The following is a 22,900-nucleotide window of genomic DNA, read 5'->3' on the forward strand; positions in this document are numbered from 1 at the left end:
CAAGCCACACAGAACAGTCTTAGAAATCAAAGCTGATCCACTCTTTCTTCGGTGGCACCGGTGGTATGATATCGTCCTTGAAGCGGCCGTTGGCCAAGAAAAACTTGTACATCTCCTCGATTTCGGGGGTATACTCCTCGGGCTCTCCTTGAGAGTCACGGAAAGTCCCAGGTTCAGGGGCCCCGTCGGGGAAATTTACACGAACAAGCGTCTCGTTATCCTCGGGGTGTATGTAACATGGATGATCATCGACATATTGTACGCGCTGACCTTTCCACATGGTGAGACGCTGAGTGTTAGGATCGCGCCGGGTTTCACCCTGCAGTCTTGGAACGGGGGTCAATTCACCAGGCTTTGTACTCGCCAGGTATGCGGGTGGGCCAACATCAGCATTGGTTACTGGTAACCCTTGTGCTGCAGCGGGTTGACCAAAGGGAGCGGCAGGTTTTGATGGCGCCCCGAATGCGTTGCCGGCTGAGGGCGCGGATGGCTGCCCGAATGGAGTTGGCTGAGCTGGTTGTGGCTGTTGGGGTTGACCAAATGGTGAGGGTTTTGTAGATGGTTGACCGAAGGTTCCGGATCCTGATGGTTGGCCGAATCCAGACGTAGCAGCGGGTTGCTGGGCAGCTACTTGGCCGAATGGGGATGCGTTGGTTTGTTGGTTGGCAGCAGCACCGAAGGGAGAAGCTGTAGCGGCAGCACCGAAAGGTGCCGCTGGTGCTGCTGGCGCTGAGGGCTGGCCAAATGCTGGTTGTCCAAAGCCGGGCTTATTGTTGGCGGCCTGGGCGAATCCTGACTGACCGAAGGTTGGTTTTCCGAATCCACCCTGACCACCGACGGTTGATGGCTGTCCAAATGCACTCTGACCACCGACGGTTGAGGGTTGTCCAAACGCAGAGCCTTGTCCCAGTGACGATGGTTGGCCAAAAGCGGAACCTTGACCAAGAGTAGATGGTTGTCCAAACGCAGAGCCTTGGCTCTGTCCGAGGGTGGCAGGCTGACCGAAAGCTGATGGGGCGCCAAATGCAGGTTGTGTGGGTTGTGCGGGTTGTGCAGGCTGTGAGGGCTGTCCCCAGCCAGAGGAAGAACCTCCAAATTGATTAGAGGCCTGATTGGGAGCGGATGGTGGTCCAAAGGCAGGTTGTCCAAAGGCACTCTGGCCAGCTGCTGGTGCTTGGTTTGGAGCTGGGGCAGTGTTACCCTCAGTGATATCGATTCGGTTCGGATGCTCATTAGCGCCATCAGTGATGTACTTAATAGCACCGTTGATATCATTCAGGGCGGTATTCATCTGATTCACAGACTCTTCGTACAAAGCTTCAGCCTCTTGGATTGCCTGGGCTGGATTACCAGCAGCTACAGCTTGGTAGTGACGGAGGCGCATCTCTTCCATGCTTTGCTCTCGTTGAGGGCCACCAAATAGCTGGCGCGGAAGATCGCGAAGCGGTGCGTACGATGAGAATACCCATTGTGGTCGACCTTGTCCGGGAGTGAGGTCCACCTTGATATCATCGTGTTTCAAATTGTAGCTGTCGTTATGTTAGTTTGCAAGAAGCTGAAGAGGTTGGAATGCCAGACTGGGACTCACTTGGACTGTTGCTTTTGTGAATCTTGACCTAGAGGGGGACGATGGTTAGATTCTCTGGCCGAGCCTCTCCAATAGTTTTTCCAATGAGACACCATGGTTTGAAATAGACCCATTTGGGTTTTGTGCAAGATCAATACAAAAGTAATAGCGAAGACAAATCAAAGGGTTCACAAAGATGATGAGTGAGGGGAAGGGTGTGGGGAGACAGGTGGTAGGGACATCTGGATGAGACAGGAGAGTGAAGTTGCAGGACACTGGCAGCTCCAAGGTGGTCGGTTTATTTTAAAACGAATTTCCATATATAGCAAACTATCAGATCGAAATCACTCACCCCCAAACCCTCCAGATAGGGCACCAAATCGATTGCCTGATAAGCCCGTCGTACGGCCGGGATGTTCAAATTTGCAGGAATCTAGACAGTCTTAGCAAAGCTTGCTCTATATTCTGAGTCCATAAGATACTTACCGCCATATCTGCAGCGACCCTGCTGGAAGAATTTACAGGCGACCATTGTCAAGCTATGACCGCATTGGCGCTAGTCTCGCAATTGAGATGGATTCACTGTGATGCCCTAACCGGGGCAATAATAAGGCGTCAGGCAGCGCTCGATATAGTCCCAAGTAAAATTGGTCTGAAAGAGGTAATGATTTCGATTTAATAGAAAAGAATAAAGTCTGTTGAAAGGGAATACAACGCGTCTAATGAGAACATCGGTCGAAGCTGTTTTTCCCGGGTTGCGCTAACCTTATCGATACGCTTATCGCTTATCGGTTCTTAGCAATTAACTAAGGACTCGGTTCTTAGCCTGAACTATTGAGTTTAGATATTCTTCAAGTTGCAATTGATGCAGTGAATAGAAAGTGGTTTGGATGAATGCGTTTCAAGGTTTATACTTGTCACATGTGCACCTGCACTGTCAAAGCCGCTCACAAACTTGAATGATCTCAAACGGGTGGCGCAGGGTAAGATATATATAGATAGTAGTATTGCCCGACTCGGACGTGAGCCTGAGTGCACACATGTGCATCACGATGTGTATACATAGTACTACAGACTACTCAAGTGCTGGAGCTCTCCAGATGTCAACCTTCAAGTTGAAGCTATTACGTAATATAAGTACTAGTATCAATGACTAGGATGTATTCAAGTTTGCACATGGTACATACTGCCAGTACATTGATATGGGGCTACTGGCATGAACATTGATCATTGATTCTGCCTACTACTACCACCTGGGCACTCAAGCTACTGCTTGTGGTAGTAATGTTGAACTTGAAACTTACATAAACTCTCCAGATGTCCGTCTCTACGGTTGTATTGATGGAAATCATAATGTTGATGTTTGCGGGTAGATATAGTACACTCATAAATGTCACGGTGATCGGACATCACCTCCATGGTCAGTGTGTAGGTTCAAGTTTTAATAAGACCGAAACTCCGATTGTTTATCCCTCCTTAAATCTTAGATATCATTACAAATCATTCTGCCAGGGCAGCGCCAGTCTGGGTATTCCGCATGCTCTCCCGTAGATCATCCCAGTTGAGTCCATCCACCTTCTTGCCGCCCAATGCCTCCAACTCTACCCCAAGATCATCCACCTTGCCTGTTGCCAGGCGTCGCATCAAGAGGGTATCTTTAGCTCCTGGAAGCGTGCTGGCACTGCCACGGAGCAAATTTTCCTCAAACCACTCCTCCTCGTACTCATCTAGCGGCAGCCCAACCAACTCCATCGCACGCTTACTGCGGGTTTGGCCAGGCGCAGTTCGGTGGATGAACTCAACCAGCTGAGAAAAGTAGCTTTGGCGCTGAGATTCATCGTATTTCCTTGAAAAGTAGAATGCCTCGGTGACATTTGATCGACAGAGAGTCTCGAAGAAGGCTCGTTGGATCTTCTCGGTAGCCAAAGGCGGCGAGGCAGTGAGATAATAGGCGATAGCTAGGCCATCGTCATGCTTCGGGAGTTGCGAAAGAGTGAGAGCGTACAGGATTTCATCCGGGAAGGTAGGGATAAGAGAGGGCTCTGCAAGATATTCGATTGCGCGCTATCAAGATCTTCGTTAGTCAGAGCGGTGCATGTAAAGGACTACAAAACATACCCGAAATTCAAGACGGTCCATGTTCCAGAGGCCTTCAATGACCAGGCGATATTTCTCAGGCAAGTGACAGGAGCGCGCGAACTGCGCTGCCGCCTCTGGCGCACTGCGACAGTCTTTGAGAATGTAGTAAATCAAGGCTTGTTTGTGATGGATGTCTAATTCGGAGGAGATAATGTGATCGACCAGCGATCGGAGGTCAGCATTGGTCTTCGGGGGATAGACCTTGGTCACTATGGAGAGATTGATGGTTAGTCGCGAATACAGGAACTGGATCTCAAGCTGTACGAACCTCCTTTGATTCCGAGTAAACCCAACAGCCGGTCAACGAAGAGATGGTTCTCTAACGCGCGGCGGTTAGAGTTAATCTGTTCGACAAGTTTGGTGTCATAATGATATTTCTTGTTGAAGCTGAATATTTGACCAAAATCCTCCCATGGCGCCATGGTTGCGAGTGTTGTCAATATTTTTTTGAGAAATGTAGGAGATATCAAAGAGCTCCGCACCAACGAGAGATGCTGACGTAATATATGTATTGTAATTGAGTAATGGAACGGTATGACCAAGGCGGTGAGGGTCAACTCTGCACATTTGCTGAGACCCTGTAGCTTACCTACCACTCACTCAAGTGACTCAACCTCCAGGTAGCACATAGAATTCGTCTCATCCAGACACCTAGTCCTTTACTCTGTCTGACAATATGCTTTTCATTTGAAACCTATAGATGTTGGAATTTGTTGCTAGTAAAAGCCAAAAGCCACCTTACACATTGGCAGCCGGCGGAAAGTTAAAGTTTCCCTTCGGGGATTATGTACTTTGATAATGCTACAGCCTAAAAAGTATCAAACTGACGAATCTGAATGAAACTATCAAGTATATGGAAGAAAATGGGAAAAGTCGCAAGTCTTGAAAGGGCCATATAGTGAACCAATCTTTATTGACATACAGAGTCCTCATGTAACACTTGTGTAAAGTCAAACAGTGCAAACACCCCAAAGTCTCTATGTTATGGCAGAAATCGGTGCCATTCCTATTTGGGCCGGACGTAAACAACCCACTTTCTTAAGGTTTCCCGCAGTTGCTGCGTGTGTCTTTCATCATCAAATCTTTACCCCCCACCCCTCGCGCCCCATGAAGCAAGCGCTTCGACGTATCCGCTCATAATGGCTTCACTCGCAAAAGGCCGATCCTCGCGACGCTCTGCGCCGCGCAAGAGTTACGTCGTCGAAGAGACCTCTGAATCGGAGGACCCTGGAAATGTAACACCCACACCTTCAGCAAATGAGGATGATGATGAGGTTGAGGAAGAGGACTATACCCCAGTCCCCAAGAAGACGAAACGGGTGTCGCGCAGCCACATGAAGCTTGAACCAACGACACCTTCCACTGCGCGGCCGGCCCGCAGATCGCGACCATCAATCGCAGAAGAATCCGACGCTTCACAGGTCACAGATACGGACGAAAACGACGAAAACGACGAAAACGACGAAAACCACGAGAACGATGAGGGAGCCAGCGTGGTCTCGGTGGAGGCCGATCCCGAATCTCCCTCTAACAATGCAGCGTTGAAGAGAAAGAGTGTTGAGGCGGTGGAAATGGAAGATCCCCATTCCCCCTCTAGCCAAGCGGCTTTAAAAAGACATAGTATGGCACATTCCCGCATAAGTGGTGGTTCGATTACGCCTAAACCGGCCAAGGGCTCACTTCCCACTCCAGAGCCGTCCGCATCGCCAGAGCCTGAAACGCGGGCTCACCGGGAAAGTGTACCTCCTCTCTCCGATATCACCGAATCAGCCGTCAACCAGTCGCCGTCGAAACAACCCGAGGAACCGAAATCCCAGATATCCTACATCAACCCGAATTCGACCGTTTTGGAAAAGCCCATGGACATCGTCATGAAATCGAGAAATATGGCAGCCCCCGCCCTCGAGGAACCCGCTGAAGTCAAGCCCCGAATGATCATCCAGAACTTGATTCTCAACAACTTCAAGAGTTACGCAGGAAAGCAGGTCGTTGGTCCGTTCCATGCATCTTTCTCATCTGTGGTCGGACCGAACGGATCCGGCAAGTCCAACGTTATCGATTCCCTTCTATTTGTGTTTGGCTTCCGTGCTAGCAAGATGCGACAGGGCAAAATCTCGGCCTTGATCCACAACTCCGCTGAACATCCCAACCTACCATTTTGTGAAGTAGAAGTCTATTTCGAACAAGTCCTCGACCTTCCCGACGGCGGCCACGAAGTCATTCCAGATTCCCAACTGATCATCTCCAGACGAGCATTCAAGAACAATACCAGCAAATACTACATGAACAGGAAAGAGACAAATTTCACTGCCGTAACGACTTTCCTTCGTGACCGTGGCATTGATCTTGACCATAAGCGTTTCCTGATCCTGCAGGGTGAGGTCGAGTCTATTGCTCAGATGAAAGCGAAAGCTACGGGCGACCATGATGAAGGTCTTCTCGAGTATCTCGAAGATATCATCGGAACCTCAAAATACAAGACTCCGATCGACGAGGCAGCCACTGAGCTCGAGGGATTGAATGACGTTTGTGTTGAAAAGAACAACCGTGTTCAGCACGTCGAGAAGGAGAAGAGTGCGCTTGAAGACAAGAAAAACAAGGCGCTGGCATATCTTCGGGACGAAAACGAGCTTTCTCAGAAGCAGTCTGCGCTCTATCAGATTTACATTGACGAGTGTGTTGACAATGTTCGTGTCACGGAGGAGGCTATTCTTCAAATGCAGGAGCTCTTGAACATGGAGCTTGAGAAGCATGAAGGAAATGAGTCCGGCATCAAGGAGCTCGAAAAGGTCTACAAGCGTGGCGTCCGGGAATACGAATCAATGGAGAAGGAGGTACAGGATCTTCTCAAAGAAATGGCCAAGTACGACAAGGAGTCCGTCAAGTTTGAGGAGAAGAAGAAGTTCTTGGTCGGCAAGCATAAGAAGCTGGAAAAAACCATGCAAACGAGTCGACTTGCTGCCTCAGAGTGCCAGAGCTTGGTTGAGAAATTCACCGATGATATTGAGAAGAAGACCAACGAGACGACCGACCTCGAAAAGGAAATGAAGGACGAAGAAGAGGAGCTGAACTCTATCCGGGAGAGTCTCAAAGGCAAGACCCAGGGTCTTTCGGATCAGATTGCAGCCAAGCAGAAGTCCTTGGAGCCTTGGAACGAGAAAATCAACAAGAAACAGTCCGCTGTTGCGGTCGCTCAGAGTGAACTCGATATTCTGCGCGAACGGAGTAATGCCGGTGCTGTCTTGCTTAAAGAGGCACATGGCAAGATCGCTTCGATCGAGGAGACTTTGGAGAGCAAGCAAGCTGACCTGGAGGAACGACAAGCTCAGAAAGAAACCTTGGAAGCCGAAGTGGCGAAGCTAAACCACGACCTGAAAAAGTACACAGCACGTGAACCTGAAGTTCGTGCGCACGTCTCCACTGCCCGCCAAAAGGCAGAGGAAGCGCGAGGTAGCCTTGCTAGCACGCAGAATCGCGGTAGCGTTTTGACTGGGCTGATGCGGCTCAAGGAATCTGGGCGTATCGATGGATTTCATGGTCGCCTTGGTAACCTAGGCACCATCGATGAGAAGTACGATGTTGCAATCTCCACCGCTTGCTCAGCTCTGGACAACATGGTGGTAGAGACCGTAGAAGTTGGTCAGCAATGTATTGACTATCTGCGCAAGAACAACCTTGGTCGAGCGAACTTCATTCTTTTGGACCGCCTTCCTCGTCGTGACATGTCCACGATCTACACACCCGAGAGCGTTCCTCGTCTATTTGATCTCGTTAAGCCTAAAGATGAAAAGTTCGCACCCGCCTTCTACAGCGTGATGCAGAACACCCTTGTCGCCAAGGATCTTGAACAAGCGAACCGAATCGCCTATGGCGCTCGCCGATGGCGTGTGGTGACCTTGGATGGTCAATTAATTGACGTTTCTGGAACTATGAGTGGTGGTGGTACTCGTGTTGCGCGTGGTGGAATGTCCTCAAAGCAAGTCGCAGATACTACCAAGGAACAAGTTGCCCGTCTCGAGTCAGACCTCGAGGAGTTGGAGCGCAAATTCCAAGCATTCTCAGAAAAGCGTGGGAACATTGAGTCTCAAATTCGCGAAAAAACCGAGGAAATTCCACGCGTTGAGACCAAGATCCAAAAGATCATCATCGAGATCGATAGTGCCAAGCGCAGTCTTGTAGATGCTCAACGACGAATTAAAGAGATCAGTGCGGAGCATAAGCCATCCAAATCCGATGAATCACAGGCAGCTGCGCTCGAAGAACAGATCGAAGCCATCAATGAAGAGATCGAGGACCTCAACAACCAAAAGAGCGGCATTGAGGAAGAGATCCAGAGCTTGCAAAGTAAGATCATGGAGGTTGGTGGTGTCCGTCTCCGTGGACAAAGAGCCAAGGTCGATGGTCTCAAGGAGCAGATAAGCATGCTGTCAGATGAGATTTCCAACGCTGAAGTCCAAAAGTCTAAGAATGAGAAACTCATCAACAAGCATACTAAGGCTCGCGATGGGTCCGAGAAGGAGATCAATCAAATCACAGAGGACTTGGAGAAGCTGGAGGAAGATATTGCAAACCAGGCTAGCGACGCTTCTGGCTGGAGACAGAAGGCCGACGAGGCGCAGGAGGTAAGCCGATCCAACAATATAACGAATGAACAAAATGCAGATGCTAATATCTATATGAAGGCCCTCGAAACAAAGAAGGAGGAGCTCGCGGGTGTTAAAACAGAGCTCGATGAGAAGGTGGCCGAACTCAATGAAACCCGTGCCACCGAAATTGAGATGCGGAATAAGTTGGAGGAGAACCAGAAGGCTCTGGCCGAGAACCAGAAGCGCAGTCGATACTGGGAAGAGAAGCTTTCCAAGCTCTCATTGCAAAATGTCAGCGACTTGGGCGAAGAGCAAGAGTCTACGCAGCTTCAGATGTACACCAAGGACGAGCTGGATGCAATGAACAAGGAATCTCTGAAGGCAGTCATTGTGACTCTGGAGGAGAAGGTTCAGAACGCATCTGTCGACCTTGCTGTCATTGAAGAATACCGTCGCCGGTCTGCAGAGCATGAATCTCGATCTGCAGACTTGACCACTGCTCTCGCAACCCGTGACAGTGCCAAGGCTCGTTTGGATGGTCTCCGTTCAGCTCGTTTGAATGGCTTCATGGAAGGCTTTGGTATTATTTCTCTCCGTCTCAAGGAGATGTACCAGATGATCACCATGGGTGGAAATGCTGAGCTAGAACTTGTTGATTCCTTGGATCCTTTCTCCGAAGGTATTCTTTTCTCCGTCATGCCGCCGAAGAAGAGTTGGAAGAACATTGGTAACTTGTCCGGTGGTGAGAAGACACTGTCCAGTTTGGCACTGGTTTTCGCTTTACATCACTACAAGCCTACTCCGCTTTATGTCATGGACGAGATTGATGCTGCTTTGGATTTCCGAAATGTGAGTATTGCCCCTTATTTCATATTGAACCGCACACTGACTAGATACTATAGGTTTCTATTGTTGCTTCATATATCAAGGAGCGAACGAAGGATGCTCAATTTATCGTCATCTCTTTGAGAAATAACATGGTACGCTACCAATGGAATCCCCTGATATGTGCCTTCACTAACAAAATCTTACAGTTCGAACTTGCATCTCGACTTGTCGGTGTTTACAAGGTCAACCATATGACCAAGAGTGTCACGATTGAGAACCGAGACTACATCGAGGGTCGATAATGAATAGAAGATAGTATTGCATGTTTTCTTTTTTATTGTTTCCTCAGCATCCGGGGATAGGCAGGTGGCTGGATAAGGTTGCTTGTTCTTTCTGATGATATCATGGGTTGGAGTATTTGGATTTTTGAATGCATATTGTTTTTCTACCTCAATCTTCAAAGTTGATATTGATTTTCAAGAATGGATGTGAATATGCCATGGTATGATTAGAAGTTCGCACATAAGCCCGATAGCGCGTTTAGGCTAATCCTCAACATCAGTGTGGGGGAAGCTTCGCCCAGGTCCACTTTTCGGCTTGTCTAGATTTCCAAAGCAGTATAAGACCTTCAAGGTATCATCGGGTGTTACATTGCACTCGGTGACCTTGCCAATCAAATATGTCATGGCGTTGCTAACCCCACGGAGCACGGATTCCCGACTCCTCAGATCCATTGTATATGCCGCGTGCATTGATGCAGGATGCGGGGTAAAGCGAAGCAATTGACAAACATTGACAAGGGATCGACTCTGCAATGTAGAGATCGGCGATCTATTCACAAATGAAGGTTACACTCATCCAAGTAAGGATCGGAGTTATTGTGCGCCGGGGAATGTATAAGAATGAGGGAGGCGCAGGATCTTCCTTGTTTCAGCTTCGTCTTGAAAAGACACGACAAGCGTATAATATCTGTCTCAGTCATCCTTACAGATTAAATGTTGTGGAAACCACGACTATTCCCCACGTTGGGACTAGTCCTGCTCACTGGCACCGTCGCGGCCGAGGTAGATCTCTCTCAGTATGTGAATGTATTCATCGGCTCCGAGGGCCCTGATGGAACGGGATACGGCGGAGGAGATACCTTCGTTGGAGGTGCGCGTCCATTTGGCGTTGCGAAGGTCGGTATTGATTCAACAGCTGTCAATTGGACTACAGCCGTTTTGAATGGCGGGTGGACGCCAGACGGCAATGTTACCGGAATCAGCATGATGCATGAGAGTGGTACTGGTGGTGCACCAAAATATGGGTTGATCGCTCAGATGCCCCTGACTTTGGTTGATTCTCCGGTTAACATTCTTGATAATCAGACATATAGTCAGCCGAAAGTAAGACCGATCCAAATGTTGTGTCGGAGGTAGACTGATGTGAAGTTGTGATATCAATTAGGTTGGGAATGACACGGCGAGTGTGGGATACTATAAGACTCAGCTGGAGAATGGTATCACTGTTGAATTATCTGCATCGCGTCATGCTGGTATTATGAACTATTCGTTCCCAGAAGGGGAGAAGCATGTTCTTGTTGACGTGTCTCATGTAGGTGTCCAGAATATCGATGTGAACAGTTCGAATCACCTGCTAACAGTTAATGTTAGTATCTCCCTGGAGCACCCGGTGACTCAGGAAGCCAGTTCTATGTTGGCGGAGAGATTCAGATCGAAGAAGATGGCAAGTCTTACACTGGATATGGAACTTATGTTGGCGGATGGAATAATGGTAATCCTTCAGCTCATCTGTTAAGAGAATTACTGACTGACGTTTCAAGGTGCACCCTTCACCGTATACTTCTATGGAGAGTTCTCTGAAGCTCCAGATCAGGCCCAGACATTCAGCGGTGTTAATACTGATCCCATTCCAAGATATCAAAACACGGCAAATGGCGGAATCAGCCAGCCTACATATGGAAACAAAACGAACAAGGTGGTTTCCGGACCGATGACCAACAGAATCGGTGCTCTCTTTAGTTGGGACTCTAGCTCTGCTTCACAAGTTATCTCCCGTGTGGGCATTTCCTCCATTTCAACCGACCGAGCTCGCTCCTACATCGAAAAAGAGATTCCTTCATGGTCACTGAATGACACTGTGGCCGACGCAGTCAAGGAGTGGAATGAAGATGTTTTCAATAAAGTCCATGTTCCATTGGACAATTCAGCGAACGCCACAAATATCAGATTACTCTACAGCTCTCTGTACTTCATCCATCTGATGCCGTCGGACCGCTCCGGCGAGAATCCCTTGTGGGATTCTGGCGAGCCTTTCTGGGATGACTTCTATACTATGTGTGAGTGTTAAAATCAGATGTTTCCTCATGGCAAATTTCACTGATAGTAAACAGGGGACATCTTTCGCTGCACTGTCAGCTTCTATCATATCTTTCAACCCGATTACTACGAGTCTATGATCCGGGCGCTCATTGATATCTGGAAGTAATATCATTCCGTCCCAGAATCACGTTCTTCTTTGCAGTTGAGCTAACCAGTAGTTCCAATAATAGATATCAAGGGTACATGCCAGACGGGAGATCCGGAAACTGGAACGGTCTTGTTCAAGGTGGTTCCGATGCAGACAACGTCTTAGCCGATGCATATGTGAAGGGACTCCGAGGAGCCATTAACTGGACTGATGGATACGCAGCCATGGTCAAGAATGCCGAGGTGACCCCCTACAACACATTCGATTATACCGATTACACGGCTAGCACAAAGGAAGGCCGTGGTGCTTTGGATGACTGGAAAGAGCTAGGCTACGTCTCAGAGGACCATAACACGCGCTGTATTTCCCGCACTGTCGAGTACAGTCTCAATGACTTTGCTGTTAGTCAGGTCGCTAAGGGTGAACAGCCTGGCGACGTGGAGAAATATGTCAATAGATCTGCTGGATGGCAGAATATCTGGGATCCAAGTGTGAAGAGTTTGAACTTTACTGGATTCCTGGCGCCAAAGCTTTCGGATGGGTCTTTTAACAACACTGACTATGATCCGCGTATCTGTTTTGGTTGTGAGTGGAGCTCATACACATACGAGGGTGTTCCCTGGGGTGAGTTTACTGCCATAATCTAGAGAGAGTGGTGGTAGGAGAACTAATGCGATGTCTCAGAATATTCTTTTGTCATTCCGCATGATGTTGAGACACTTATCAAGCTCATGGGAGGCTCGGACAAATTCGATTCGCGTCTTGATATGATGGTAAGATGAACACTCATACCATCTATATCCGCAGAGACTAACCACTCGCCCCTTTATTAGTTTGAGCCAGAAATGTCTATTCAGAACCTAGGTGCAAATGGAGCCGGTATCACCACACTAATGAACATCGGGTATGTATTTTGATTGCATTAATCTCGAGGATTATCAGTTAACCAATTGAAACCTGAATCCAGGAACGAGCCTGACTTCGCCACGCCATATTTGTACAACTATATCAACAAGCAGCACAAGAGCGTCGCACAGACACGTAGTCTTGCCAATCAATAGTGAGTCACTCTACTAAGTCATCAGAGTCATTACTGAACCAATTCCATAACAGCTTCCATGATGCCAACTACGGTATCCCTGGGAACAGCGACGCTGGAGCCATGAATTCATGGCTTTTGTGGCAGATGTTGGGCATCTATCCTATTGTCACGCAACCTGTCTACCTACTCTCTTCGCCGTGGTTCCCGGACTTGAATATGACTATCAACGGGAACAAGACGTTACGGATTTCCGCTACTGGGCTAGATGATGGATATTATGTGCAGAGCGTGAAGATCAATGGTAAGCAATGGGTGAAGAACTGGTTTGAGCATGACGATGTTATGACAAATGGTGGAACTATTGAGTTCGAGCTCGGTAATAACGCTACAGTGTGGGAGAGTGGTGATGTTCCTCCGTCGCCTGGCCATGTGGAATTGAGTTAAACAGTACTGGTGTTTAGGTTAGCTTGTCGGGGTTGGTGATCTCCAAGACATGCAGAAACAGACTCGACAGAGTTCAATGATGATTCATCCAAGACATGTTTTTCAGTAGCCCCATTCAATGCCAAACACAAACAACCCACATCTGCTGTGCGACATCGATGTACATATCCCCGCATGTATGCAAACCAGCTTTGCAGGGTCCCCCAGAGCCAATTCGCGGCCGAAGGCAACGCCATTCTCATCATTGGGTTTTTTCTTTCTTTATCTCCATGGCCAATGAAGGAGAAAAAAGTTGAATTGTTGAACAGGGTTCCAGGTTTGTATCCTTGAACGAAGTAGATCGTTGCTCTTTCAGGACGCCTAGGTCGACGTTCCTTTGACGTCAGCGCGGGATAGAAGGATTAGAAGATCGAGGACAAAGGGTATTCCTGTATTCCTTGATGAGGGGAGGAAGGTATAAGATGAAAGACCATTGACTGTGAGATTCAATGGGATTTTTGCATTTCTGTTACGGTCGGACGTTCCTCGCAAATTCGCAATCCATCAGGCTATTTGGTGAAACCGGGAATCCATCACAGAGATTACAATTTGCCCACGACTTATTTGTTACAAGAAAAGTTCACGAGCCTTATTATCACTTTTGAAAGAACATAAATTCGAGGCTGAAAAGGATCGATAATCAAAATGGTCAGTGTATACTATTTCCACGGTGCAAATCGCAAATTCCGAACGGATCCGAGATCCAGAACCTGAAAACAACCCTTATTCAATCGCTAATTTTCCTTTCTCATAGGCCCCAGTCGATTTCACTCTTACTCCTCGTGCAACAGATGATGGATGTCCAAGTACACTCTCGGGTGGTGCCATAGCAGGTATTGTGATCGGATCTATTGCCGGCACTCTGCTTCTTATGTGGGTATGGCATCTTTGTCGAATGCCTGGGGCGTTAAGTGGTGGAGAGACGGATGTCGGATATCGACCACCAATTACTCGATCTCGGGGCCATAGAAGGAGAAGCACTGGGTCCTATATTGATGTTGTTGAGAAACCTCGGTCTCGCAGTTCACGGAGATATCGGGATGATGTCCGACGCCCGGCTAGAGTGTATGTCAGTTGAGATGAAATTGGTATATAGGGGTGGGGGTGTCCTAGTTTTTTCTTTCTTCTAGCGGGGCAAGGAAGAGGAATTCCACCATCCTTCTTGAGATGGAAGAATTATAAAGTGCAAATGCCTACCTAACATTGATGGATGGATTGGGTTACGATGATATGAGATATGATAACGTGAATACTATAAGTGCACATGTGTACCTATTCTAATGATTCGATAGATCATTTATGATAAGACCAAAGTAAATCAGGATTCCATCATTTTCCAGGCTGCAGTGAAATTATTCGGTCTAAATTGCTACTAAGGGATTGGTCTCCGCTAATGAGGAGTCCGAAATTTCCGTATGTTCGTGCTCAAATGCTCCATACTATGAAAGCCCTGAAGTCTTAGGGTATTATCTCCCATAGAGCACATGTGCATGATGCTTATCCCCTGATATGAACTAGGGAGAATAATCAATCAATGTAGTACAAAGATACTAATTTCAGATCTTAACTAATCCAGATTCTCACGCCGTAAGAGTAATTTTAGACTGATTTTGAAGGATTGACATTAGCAATTTCAGATTATCCACGATGAGACCAACTGATCACGGACTGGCGCGACGCCTCAAAGCTTCGCCTTTTTACATTCCTCGGGAACACACCAATGACGGCGTTTTATAGTGTCCCCGTTGAAGTGGGGGTCTCCAACTCGCTTGTTAGCTTCTTAGTAAACGAACCAGTGTGATTTTAAGTGGATATTCGGCGGAGAAAAACCCACCCGGATGACTTCGGCTCAAATGAGGTTTTTTTAAGTGTCTCAAAATAGGACATAAAAGGGGCAAACGGATAAACATTTCTGGACGTTTGCCTAAATGTGCTCATGCAGGAAACCTGTTTTGATCCCCTGAGTTATCTGCAAGAAGCAGAAAGAAACTAGACATGCGGAAAGTTCATGCCAGGGCAGTCCCTTTTTGAGTCTAGACCAAAACAAAATACTCCTGTCGATTTGACCCTGACTTGGCATGTCGATCATGATAGAGATCAGAAGTATTGTATCTAAGAACTCAGAGTACCAATAGCCTTACTCTGTACTCCGTAGAAGCCTTCAATGTTGGAAGAATTAAACGATACTGTAACGGAGCACTAGTAATTTCAGAGAACCACTTTGAATCCGCTATATGTCATTCCAATTCTAATTTCGTCCCATGTAAAATCAACCTCAGAGGGGACCGTGTGTCTCCTGATTCTGTATCTATCCGTGGATCCCGGTCAAATTAGAGAGCCGATCAGCCAATGAATACAAATATCAATAACAGGACTCAAATTCATCGGTTTCCACACCCTAAACAAGCTTAGAATTCTCTTTCATTGGGTTAGATTCAGGTACAGAGTCACTCACATCTTCCCAGTCTGGTTTAGTTGGGTACCCGATCATAATAACAGTGCATCTTTTCCCCTTACTCTACGCTAAGTGACTCCGTACTTCCGTAGCCATACGAAAAATTACAAAAAAAAAAAGAAAAATCACTTTGCTTTTTTTCATAAAAATAAAATCATTAAGAGACACTATAATGTAGCGTTGTACCACAAATATCCACATCTAATGTGGCGTTTCCCCCCGATTTCTCTTCGATGCGTTCAACTTCTTTCTTCTTCATCGTTTGCTCGTGGTCACTTCCACTTCCTGTCATTTCCAAGGTTCTTTTAGTGCTCATCTATAGCACATCCATTCTTTTTTGAAAGTACATAACCAAAGCGAGATATTAATCTCGTGTCCTTTCATTATACCTGGTTTTTTTCGCCGTGCCACTTCTCCACAACACTGAGAGAACTTGAATCATCGCCATTTCAATTACACACATTATGAGGAACTTCTTTAGCATTGCGACTCTGGCAGCTTTAGCTAGCTATGCTGCCGCTCAGACATCTACAACATGTAATCCTCTCAACACAACATGTCCCGCAGACTCAGCCCTGGGCACTGAGCACACATGGTGGTTTAACGAGACGCTCGACTCCACTATTTGGGACATGACAGATGGATCCATCGACTATACCGACGAAGGAGCCGAATTCACCCTCAGTTCAAACGGATCGTCTCTTCTGTTGAAATCAAACTTTTATATTTTCTTCGGAGTCGTCGAATCATGGGTCAAGATGGCTAAGGGTGCTGGTATCATCAGTAGTATCGTTTTGGAATCCGATGATCTTGATGAAATTGATTGGGAATGGGTTGGATATAACACAAGTGAAGTACAGACCGACTTTTTCGGAAAGGGAAACACTACAACATACGATCGCGGCGCAAACTACTACGTCGAGAATGCCGATACTGAGTTCCATAACTACACTACCTACTGGGATCATGACCGACTGGAATGGTGGATCGATGGTACTTTGGTTCGAACTGTTAACTACTCCGAATCTTTGACTGTCTGGGGTAAGAACTACCCCCAGACTCCCTGCCAGGTTGAGGTTGGTATCTGGCCTTCGGGCGAGGAGGGTGAATCGACGGGTACTATTGAATGGGGTGGAGGTCTGGTTGACTGGGATGATGCCCCCTTCACCATGGTTGTCCAGCGTATTCGTGTCCATGATTTCCACACCGGCAAGGAGTACAAGTATGGAAATGAGTCTGGTGACTGGCAAAGCATTGAAGTTATCTCGTGAGTATTTCTTTATTTGGAGATCCATCTATACATGATGACTGACCTTCTCTTAGCGGTAACTCTACTACTGTGACTGAACTGAACAAAGCCCCGGCGGAGACTCTGGCTGAGAAATGGGCTAAACTCGGCGAGGGTGCCCACATCGGAATCTACGTCGCTGCTGGTGTTGTGGGCGCTGCATTGATTGGTGCATTCGCCTTCTGGTGTATCCGACAGCGAAGCAAGGGCCGTCTCGAAAACGCACTGGATGATACTAAGTACAACGACCAGCTCGCCGAATCGGAGAACTTTCAGAATGACTGGAAAATGAGCGAATGGAGGAACAGCGGCTACCGACAAGTTAGCTAGACGAGAAATCGCGACCCTATAACGAACTGGCCTCTTTATATCGATTCCTTCCGATCGTCTCAAACAGTTCTGTGAACTTGTTTTCTTTCTCTCTGCGGTATCGCTTCCTTCAAATCACCGCTATGACTTGATTATCCGACGAGTCTCTTGTGTCCTGCACGTTCTGCGGGGGTCTCCGATGTGGCCATGGGACCCTATAATGACCATTTCCTTTCGCATCAGCTTTTTCATTCGGTCCTTGTGTCCGGTTTCTGTTTCATTACTTTCTTGTCGATATCCGTGTTCTCTGTTTGACCATCCTGGCGTTGTATAGGCTTGCTACTGCGTTGCCCTTGTTCGTTAGGAAAACATTCGTTCATATACACATATGACCTGTACATATTTCTTATTCCTTCCAAGACATTGGCCCTTTTCATATTCAAGTCGCATCTCCTTCCACTTACGCAAAGCCCCGCTAATCCGCAGTCTCCCTTGCATGATCAATTCTGAGTTGCCTTTTCTAAAGATATTCCGCCACCTTCCCTATAATCTCACTTGCATACCGCCGAAAGCCGAATCGGCGTACACTGCCCAGGTGCACCTTGTGTTATATCACTAATCACTACGACTCGGATTAATATTAGCGGAGTTGAGACTGGGATTGGAGTTTGAACAATTCCGCCCGACGGACAAGGAATAGTCTAGCTATCCGTGTCCGCCTCAACTTATGGGGCACCCATCGGAGATGAAGTAGAATTGGGATTTACAATTGCATGATTTGCAACATTTCAACAAAACACCGAGTGATCTTCTTGTGCAAGAAAAAAAGAAAAGAACATGGAAAGATTTCTGAAGCTACGATTTTGCAAGGGTTTAGGCGTACGGCGTCACCTATGGACGGTGCCACGAAGTCATGATAAAAGCTTGAGCTTGGTTTTACTTTGCCGACAAATCATATTCCAATCTTAAATTGCTGACAGGATTCTAGTGCATAATCGGTCAGACGGTCTTTTCTCCAACAAAATTGAAGCATTTCGTCATGCATAGCTTCATAGCTATTGCCCCGCAGACACGGACACGGAGCGCCGATTGGCACAGCCAGACTTTCGGGTTTCACTATGTGAAACAGGATTGTTCAGTGAAAGTTTTCGGGGTTCACTATGTGAAACAGGATTTTTCAGTGAAAGTCTATAAAACAATTCATATGCACCTCGATTCACCTGGGCTTTCTTCAAGTTCTCATCTCTCTCATTCTTCGAGTTTTACCTGAAGAATTGAGATACGACATGACTACGAAGGAAGTGCCAATTCCGGGCCCCAAGGGGGTTCCCTTTCTAGGCAACATTTATGATATTGAAAAAGATGTCCCATTGAATAGTATACATTTGATGGCTGATAACTATGGTAATGGCACCAATTATACGACTAATAACGGGCTCTTGTACTAACATTGGTGATTATAGGCCCGATCTATCGACTCACCACGTTTGGCCAATCGCGCGTATTGGTCAGTTCCCACGAATTAGTCGATGAAGTTTGTAACGAAGAGCGATTCAGCAAGAAAGTTGCGGGCGGATTGAAGGAGATTCGAAATGGGGTGCACGATGGCCTTTTCACAGCCAACTGGCCAGGAGAGGAAAACTGGGCAGTTGCACACCGCGTGCTTGTTCCTGCATTTGGACCATTGGCGATTCGGGGAATGTTTGATGGTGAGTGAAATAGAAATCAACTCGAGTACCTCAATTTCTCATTCTTTGTATAGAGATGTACGATATTGCGACACAGCTGGTTATGAAATGGGCACGCCAGGGCCCGAATGCCTCCATTACGGTCACGGAGGATTTTACTCGCTTGACCCTGGACACGATTGCACTTTGTGCGATGGGCACACGCTTCAACTCATTTTATCATGATGAAATGCACCCGTTTGTTGAGGCGATGGTTGGTTTACTCTCTGGATCCGGGACTCGGGCGCAACGTCCCACTCTTCTCAATAACTTGCCAACTAGCGAGAATGCTAAATACTGGGCGGATATCGAGTATTTGAGGAATCTGGCGCAGGAGCTTGTGGATACTCGAAAGAATAATCCGGAGGACAAAAAGGATCTGCTCAATGCGATGATTCTCGGTCGCGACAGTCAAACCGGGCGAGGTCTCACCGATGACTCGATTGTTGATAACATGATCACATTTTTGATTGCTGGTAGGTATTCCTGGGATTCAAAGATCATCACTTGGTCTGTCAAGGCTAATCAGTTCTAGGTCACGAAACCACATCCGGGATGTTGTCGTTTCTGTTTTACTATTTACTGAAAACCCCACATGCGTATAAAAAGGCCCAAGAAGAGGTTGATCGGGTTATCGGAAAACGAAAAATCACAGTTGATGACATGTCTAAGCTTCCTTACATCAATGCCGTCATGCGTGAGACACTGCGCTTAAGACCAACAGCACCTACCTTCGGTCTTCACGCACACCCGGTCAAGAACAAGGAGAATCCCGTAACTCTCGGAGGAGGAAAGTACGTCCTGCAAGAAGACGAAACAATTCTAGTCCTCGCTGGAAAGATGCATCTGGACCCGAAGGTATATGGCGCTGATGCGGAAGAGTTCCGACCAGAGCGAATGCTGGATGAAAATTTCGAGAAACTCCCCAAGAACGCTTGGAAACCATTTGGAAACGGGATGCGTGGCTGTATAGGACGACCTTTCGCTTGGCAAGAGGCTCAGCTGGTGGTAGCGATTCTGCTACAGAACTTCAATTTCCAGATGGCGAACCCAAGTTATGATCTGCGTATCAAGCAGACACTTACTGTCAAGCCAAAGGACTTTGCAATGAAGGCATCTCTCCGTGAGGGTCTTGATCCGACAAAGCTGAGTATCACGTTGAGTGGTACCCCGAGCGGAACTAAGGATTCTGATCTGAGTGGTCGCGAGAGGAAGCAGAAGGTTGTTGTGCCAGAGGGAAAATTCAAGCCGATGCATATCTTCTATGGAAGTAACACGGGTACTTGTGAGGCCTTTGCGCGCAGATTGGCGGATGATGCTGTTGGGTATGGGTTCTCGGCATCAGCCGACTCATTGGACTCTGCATTGCAGAATATCCCCAAGAGTGATCCTGTGGTGTTTATAACAGCTTCTTATGAGGGACAACCACCTGATAACGCTGCTCACTTCTTTGAGTGGCTTAACGAGCTCAAGGGCAATGACTTGGAGGGAGTTAACTATGCTGTCTTTGGTTGCGGCCATCGTAAGTTTTATCTCTGGACCTTTTTTAAAGTGCGTATTACTGATTTGAATTGCAGATGACTGGGCCTCAACCTTTCACCGAGTACCTAAAGCTGTTAACGAACTCGTTCAGCAAAATGGAGGAACAAGGCTCTGCGAGCTTGGACTTGCTGACGCGGCTCACTCCGATATGTTCACTGATTTCGATACCTGGGGTGAGGCGACATTCTGGCCAGCAATCACTGCCAAATTTGGTGGGGGCGAGAACAAAGACAAGAAATCCAGATCATCTCTTCAAGTTGATGTGAGCCCAGGAGGTCGTGCCTCAACGCTGGGTCTTCAACTGGAAGAAGGCTACGTTGTTGAGAACCAGCTATTGACGCAACCCGGCGTCCCAATCAAGAGAATGGTCAACTTCAAATTACCAACTGACATGTCTTATAATTGCGGTGATTATCTTGCTGTCCTTCCTGTCAATCCAAGCCAGGTCGTGCGTCGCGCCATTCGCCGTTTTGACCTGCCTTGGGACGCTACACTGCGGATTCAAAAGACATCAAAGAGCACAGCTCCTCCCTCAATTCCACTCGACACGCCCATCTCAGCATTTGAACTTCTCTCTACCTATGTCGAGCTCTCACAGCCCGCATCAAAGCGTGACTTGAATCTCCTAGCCGATGCAGCCGTGGAGGACGAGGAGACTCAAGCAGAACTGCGCTATATCGCTTTCAGCCCAAGTCGATTCACATCAGAGATTGTGTCCAAACATGTTAGTCCCTTGGATCTACTGATGCGCTACCCAGGCATTCATTTGTCTCTCGGAGATTTCCTCGCCATGCTCCCGCCTATGCGCGTGCGACAATACTCTATCTCATCGTCACCTTTATCCGATCCATCGGAGTGTACCATCACCTTCGGTGTTCTCAACGCACCCGCTTTATCAGCTATCCCCGGATCTGGAAGTCAAGAAACAGAACAATACATGGGAGTCGCATCCAACTACCTTTCCGAACTTCAAATCGGAGAGCGTGCCCACATCTCTGTTCGACCCTCACACACGGGATTCAGGCCTCCGGCTGATCTTCAGAAACCCATGATCATGGCTTGTGCCGGTAGTGGACTTGCTCCATTCCGTGGCTTTGTCATGGATCGTGCGGAGAAAATTCGTGGTCGTCGAAGCTCACTTTCGACAGAAGATATTGCTCAAAGTGAGCAACCTGCTAAGGCCATTCTGTATGCTGGTTGTCGTACGAAGGGACTGGATGATATCCATGCAGCCGAGCTAGCTGAATGGGCGAAGCTTGGTGCTGTCGATATTCGCTGGGCATACAGTCGTCCTTCCGATGGGGAAAAGGGTAATTATGTGCAAGACTTGATGCGGGGAGACAGTCGGGAACTGATTGACCTGTTCGAGAGCGGCGCAAATATTTATGTGTGTGGAAGCACTGATGTTGGAGGTGCTGTAAGGGATGTCTGCAAGGAGATCTTCCTACAGAGACGTTCTGAGAGAATCGCTCGTGCTAAGGAGACTGGAGAGGAGTTGGAGATTAGTGCTGATCTTGATGATGCTACCGCGGCAGACATATTCTTTGATCGGATCCGGACTAAGGAGCGTTATGCTACGGATGTCTTTACCTAGTTGGATTTGATTGAGTGTTCCCGGTCTTTTCCGCGTTCTGAAGTCCTGCACTTGTACCTCCACTCTGGTGGCCATAGTTATGCCTCCCTCTTTCAATCCCTTGATGATGGATTTTGCTTTACATGAATTCAAATTGATTGATGAAGCTTTATCAGCACTCCTTATCACCTCTACCCCATAGTTCTATATTCTCATAAACCACTCCGGTATCTTCGTGTTTGAGTCTTGCATGGGGTCTTTGAAAGCCCCCTCACTAGTGAGGGGCTATCTTGCTCATGCCCTACTCATGTCTTGGTTCGTTTCCACTTCAACTCACTAACAACTGGGTCTAGCATCATTAGCGTCGGAATCACCGATATTGCTGAATAGCCTGAAGCTGGTGGGGACGACGCGGTCATGGGACTTATTTTTTGGCCCCCAGAACGCCAGATCGTTCAAGTCCCTTCTACCAATACAATTAACCACTTCCTGTCTCGAGCAATGACTATGTCCTGTTGCAAAGAGGTGAAACCTCCCATTTATTTTGCTCATTGATTTTCACCTTGGGATTCTTGTTCCATCGATGTGGATTGCAATCTGAGTTCTCCAATGCATGAAACGTCCGCTCCAAGCCACGGCTGATAATCCCTGTCAACGCGCCGCGCCAATGCATGCAGTTTGCTATCATAGCCTCCAAAGGCCCACATACCAGGAACTCGAGCTGGATGCCCCAATCATGTCCACCTTGAGAAGACTATACTAAATATTCGCTCGATAAATCCCGGTCAATTGAGCCAAAAATAGGCAATTTCCCGTCAGTTTTCCGGGATTTGTGTCACTATCTTGTTTCTTGTTGCATAAAATCGCTTTCGACAATGACCTTGTCCTGTCT

At 47.5% G+C, this 22,900-nt stretch overlaps 8 protein-coding genes across 8 annotated transcripts; 5 read left to right on the plus strand and 3 right to left on the minus strand.

The window, feature by feature from the left end:
• Positions 1–19: 19 nt before the first annotated feature.
• N7483_007327 (FG-nucleoporin nup42) lies at positions 20–2,099 on the minus strand (the record flags this gene model as incomplete). The annotated part of the gene is made up of 4 exons (XM_057090764.1): positions 20–1,529; positions 1,589–1,616; positions 1,920–2,000; positions 2,054–2,099. 4 exons carry the CDS (start codon positions 2,097–2,099, stop codon positions 20–22), a joined length of 1,665 nt encoding a protein of 554 aa, XP_056945505.1.
• Positions 2,100–3,067: 968 nt separating this feature from the next.
• Positions 3,068–4,128, minus strand: N7483_007328 (ELYS family protein; the record flags this gene model as incomplete). The annotated part of the gene is made up of 3 exons (XM_057090765.1): positions 3,068–3,631; positions 3,686–3,915; positions 3,975–4,128. The coding sequence occupies 3 exons, from the start codon at positions 4,126–4,128 to the stop codon at positions 3,068–3,070; spliced, it is 948 nt and encodes a 315-aa protein (XP_056945506.1).
• A 717-nt stretch (positions 4,129–4,845) lies between these two features.
• smc4 (condensin subunit SMC4) lies at positions 4,846–9,422 on the plus strand (the record flags this gene model as incomplete). The annotated part of the gene is made up of 3 exons (XM_057090766.1): positions 4,846–9,141; positions 9,195–9,272; positions 9,327–9,422. 3 exons carry the CDS (start codon positions 4,846–4,848, stop codon positions 9,420–9,422), a joined length of 4,470 nt encoding a protein of 1,489 aa, XP_056945507.1.
• A 243-nt stretch (positions 9,423–9,665) lies between these two features.
• On the minus strand, positions 9,666–9,854 carry N7483_007330 (uncharacterized protein; the record flags this gene model as incomplete). The annotated part of the gene is made up of 1 exon (XM_057090767.1): positions 9,666–9,854. One exon carries the CDS (start codon positions 9,852–9,854, stop codon positions 9,666–9,668), a length of 189 nt encoding a protein of 62 aa, XP_056945508.1.
• A 261-nt stretch (positions 9,855–10,115) lies between these two features.
• Positions 10,116–13,075, plus strand: N7483_007331 (GH92 family glycosyl hydrolase; the record flags this gene model as incomplete). Its single annotated transcript, XM_057090768.1, has 10 exons — positions 10,116–10,505; positions 10,567–10,713; positions 10,773–10,893; positions 10,943–11,458; positions 11,513–11,603; positions 11,672–12,213; positions 12,274–12,362; positions 12,423–12,493; positions 12,557–12,649; positions 12,703–13,075. 10 exons carry the CDS (start codon positions 10,116–10,118, stop codon positions 13,073–13,075), a joined length of 2,433 nt encoding a protein of 810 aa, XP_056945509.1.
• A 684-nt stretch (positions 13,076–13,759) lies between these two features.
• N7483_007332 (uncharacterized protein) lies at positions 13,760–14,192 on the plus strand (the record flags this gene model as incomplete). The annotated part of the gene is made up of 2 exons (XM_057090769.1): positions 13,760–13,762; positions 13,869–14,192. The coding sequence occupies 2 exons, from the start codon at positions 13,760–13,762 to the stop codon at positions 14,190–14,192; spliced, it is 327 nt and encodes a 108-aa protein (XP_056945510.1).
• Positions 14,193–16,033: 1,841 nt separating this feature from the next.
• N7483_007333 (glycoside hydrolase family 16 protein) lies at positions 16,034–17,187 on the plus strand (the record flags this gene model as incomplete). The annotated part of the gene is made up of 2 exons (XM_057090770.1): positions 16,034–16,836; positions 16,893–17,187. The coding sequence occupies 2 exons, from the start codon at positions 16,034–16,036 to the stop codon at positions 17,185–17,187; spliced, it is 1,098 nt and encodes a 365-aa protein (XP_056945511.1).
• Positions 17,188–18,452: 1,265 nt separating this feature from the next.
• N7483_007334 (bifunctional cytochrome P450/NADPH--P450 reductase) lies at positions 18,453–22,029 on the plus strand (the record flags this gene model as incomplete). The annotated part of the gene is made up of 5 exons (XM_057090771.1): positions 18,453–18,570; positions 18,630–18,875; positions 18,929–19,369; positions 19,429–20,415; positions 20,471–22,029. The coding sequence occupies 5 exons, from the start codon at positions 18,453–18,455 to the stop codon at positions 22,027–22,029; spliced, it is 3,351 nt and encodes a 1,116-aa protein (XP_056945512.1).
• Between the last annotated feature and the right edge of the window lie 871 nt (positions 22,030–22,900).

The sequence above is a fragment of the Penicillium malachiteum genome (assembly GCF_028827825.1).
Source record: "Penicillium malachiteum strain IBT 17515 chromosome Unknown utg000003l:1.0-4950554.0:1.0-4952489.0, whole genome shotgun sequence".
NCBI lineage: Eukaryota > Fungi > Ascomycota > Eurotiomycetes > Eurotiales > Aspergillaceae > Penicillium > Penicillium malachiteum.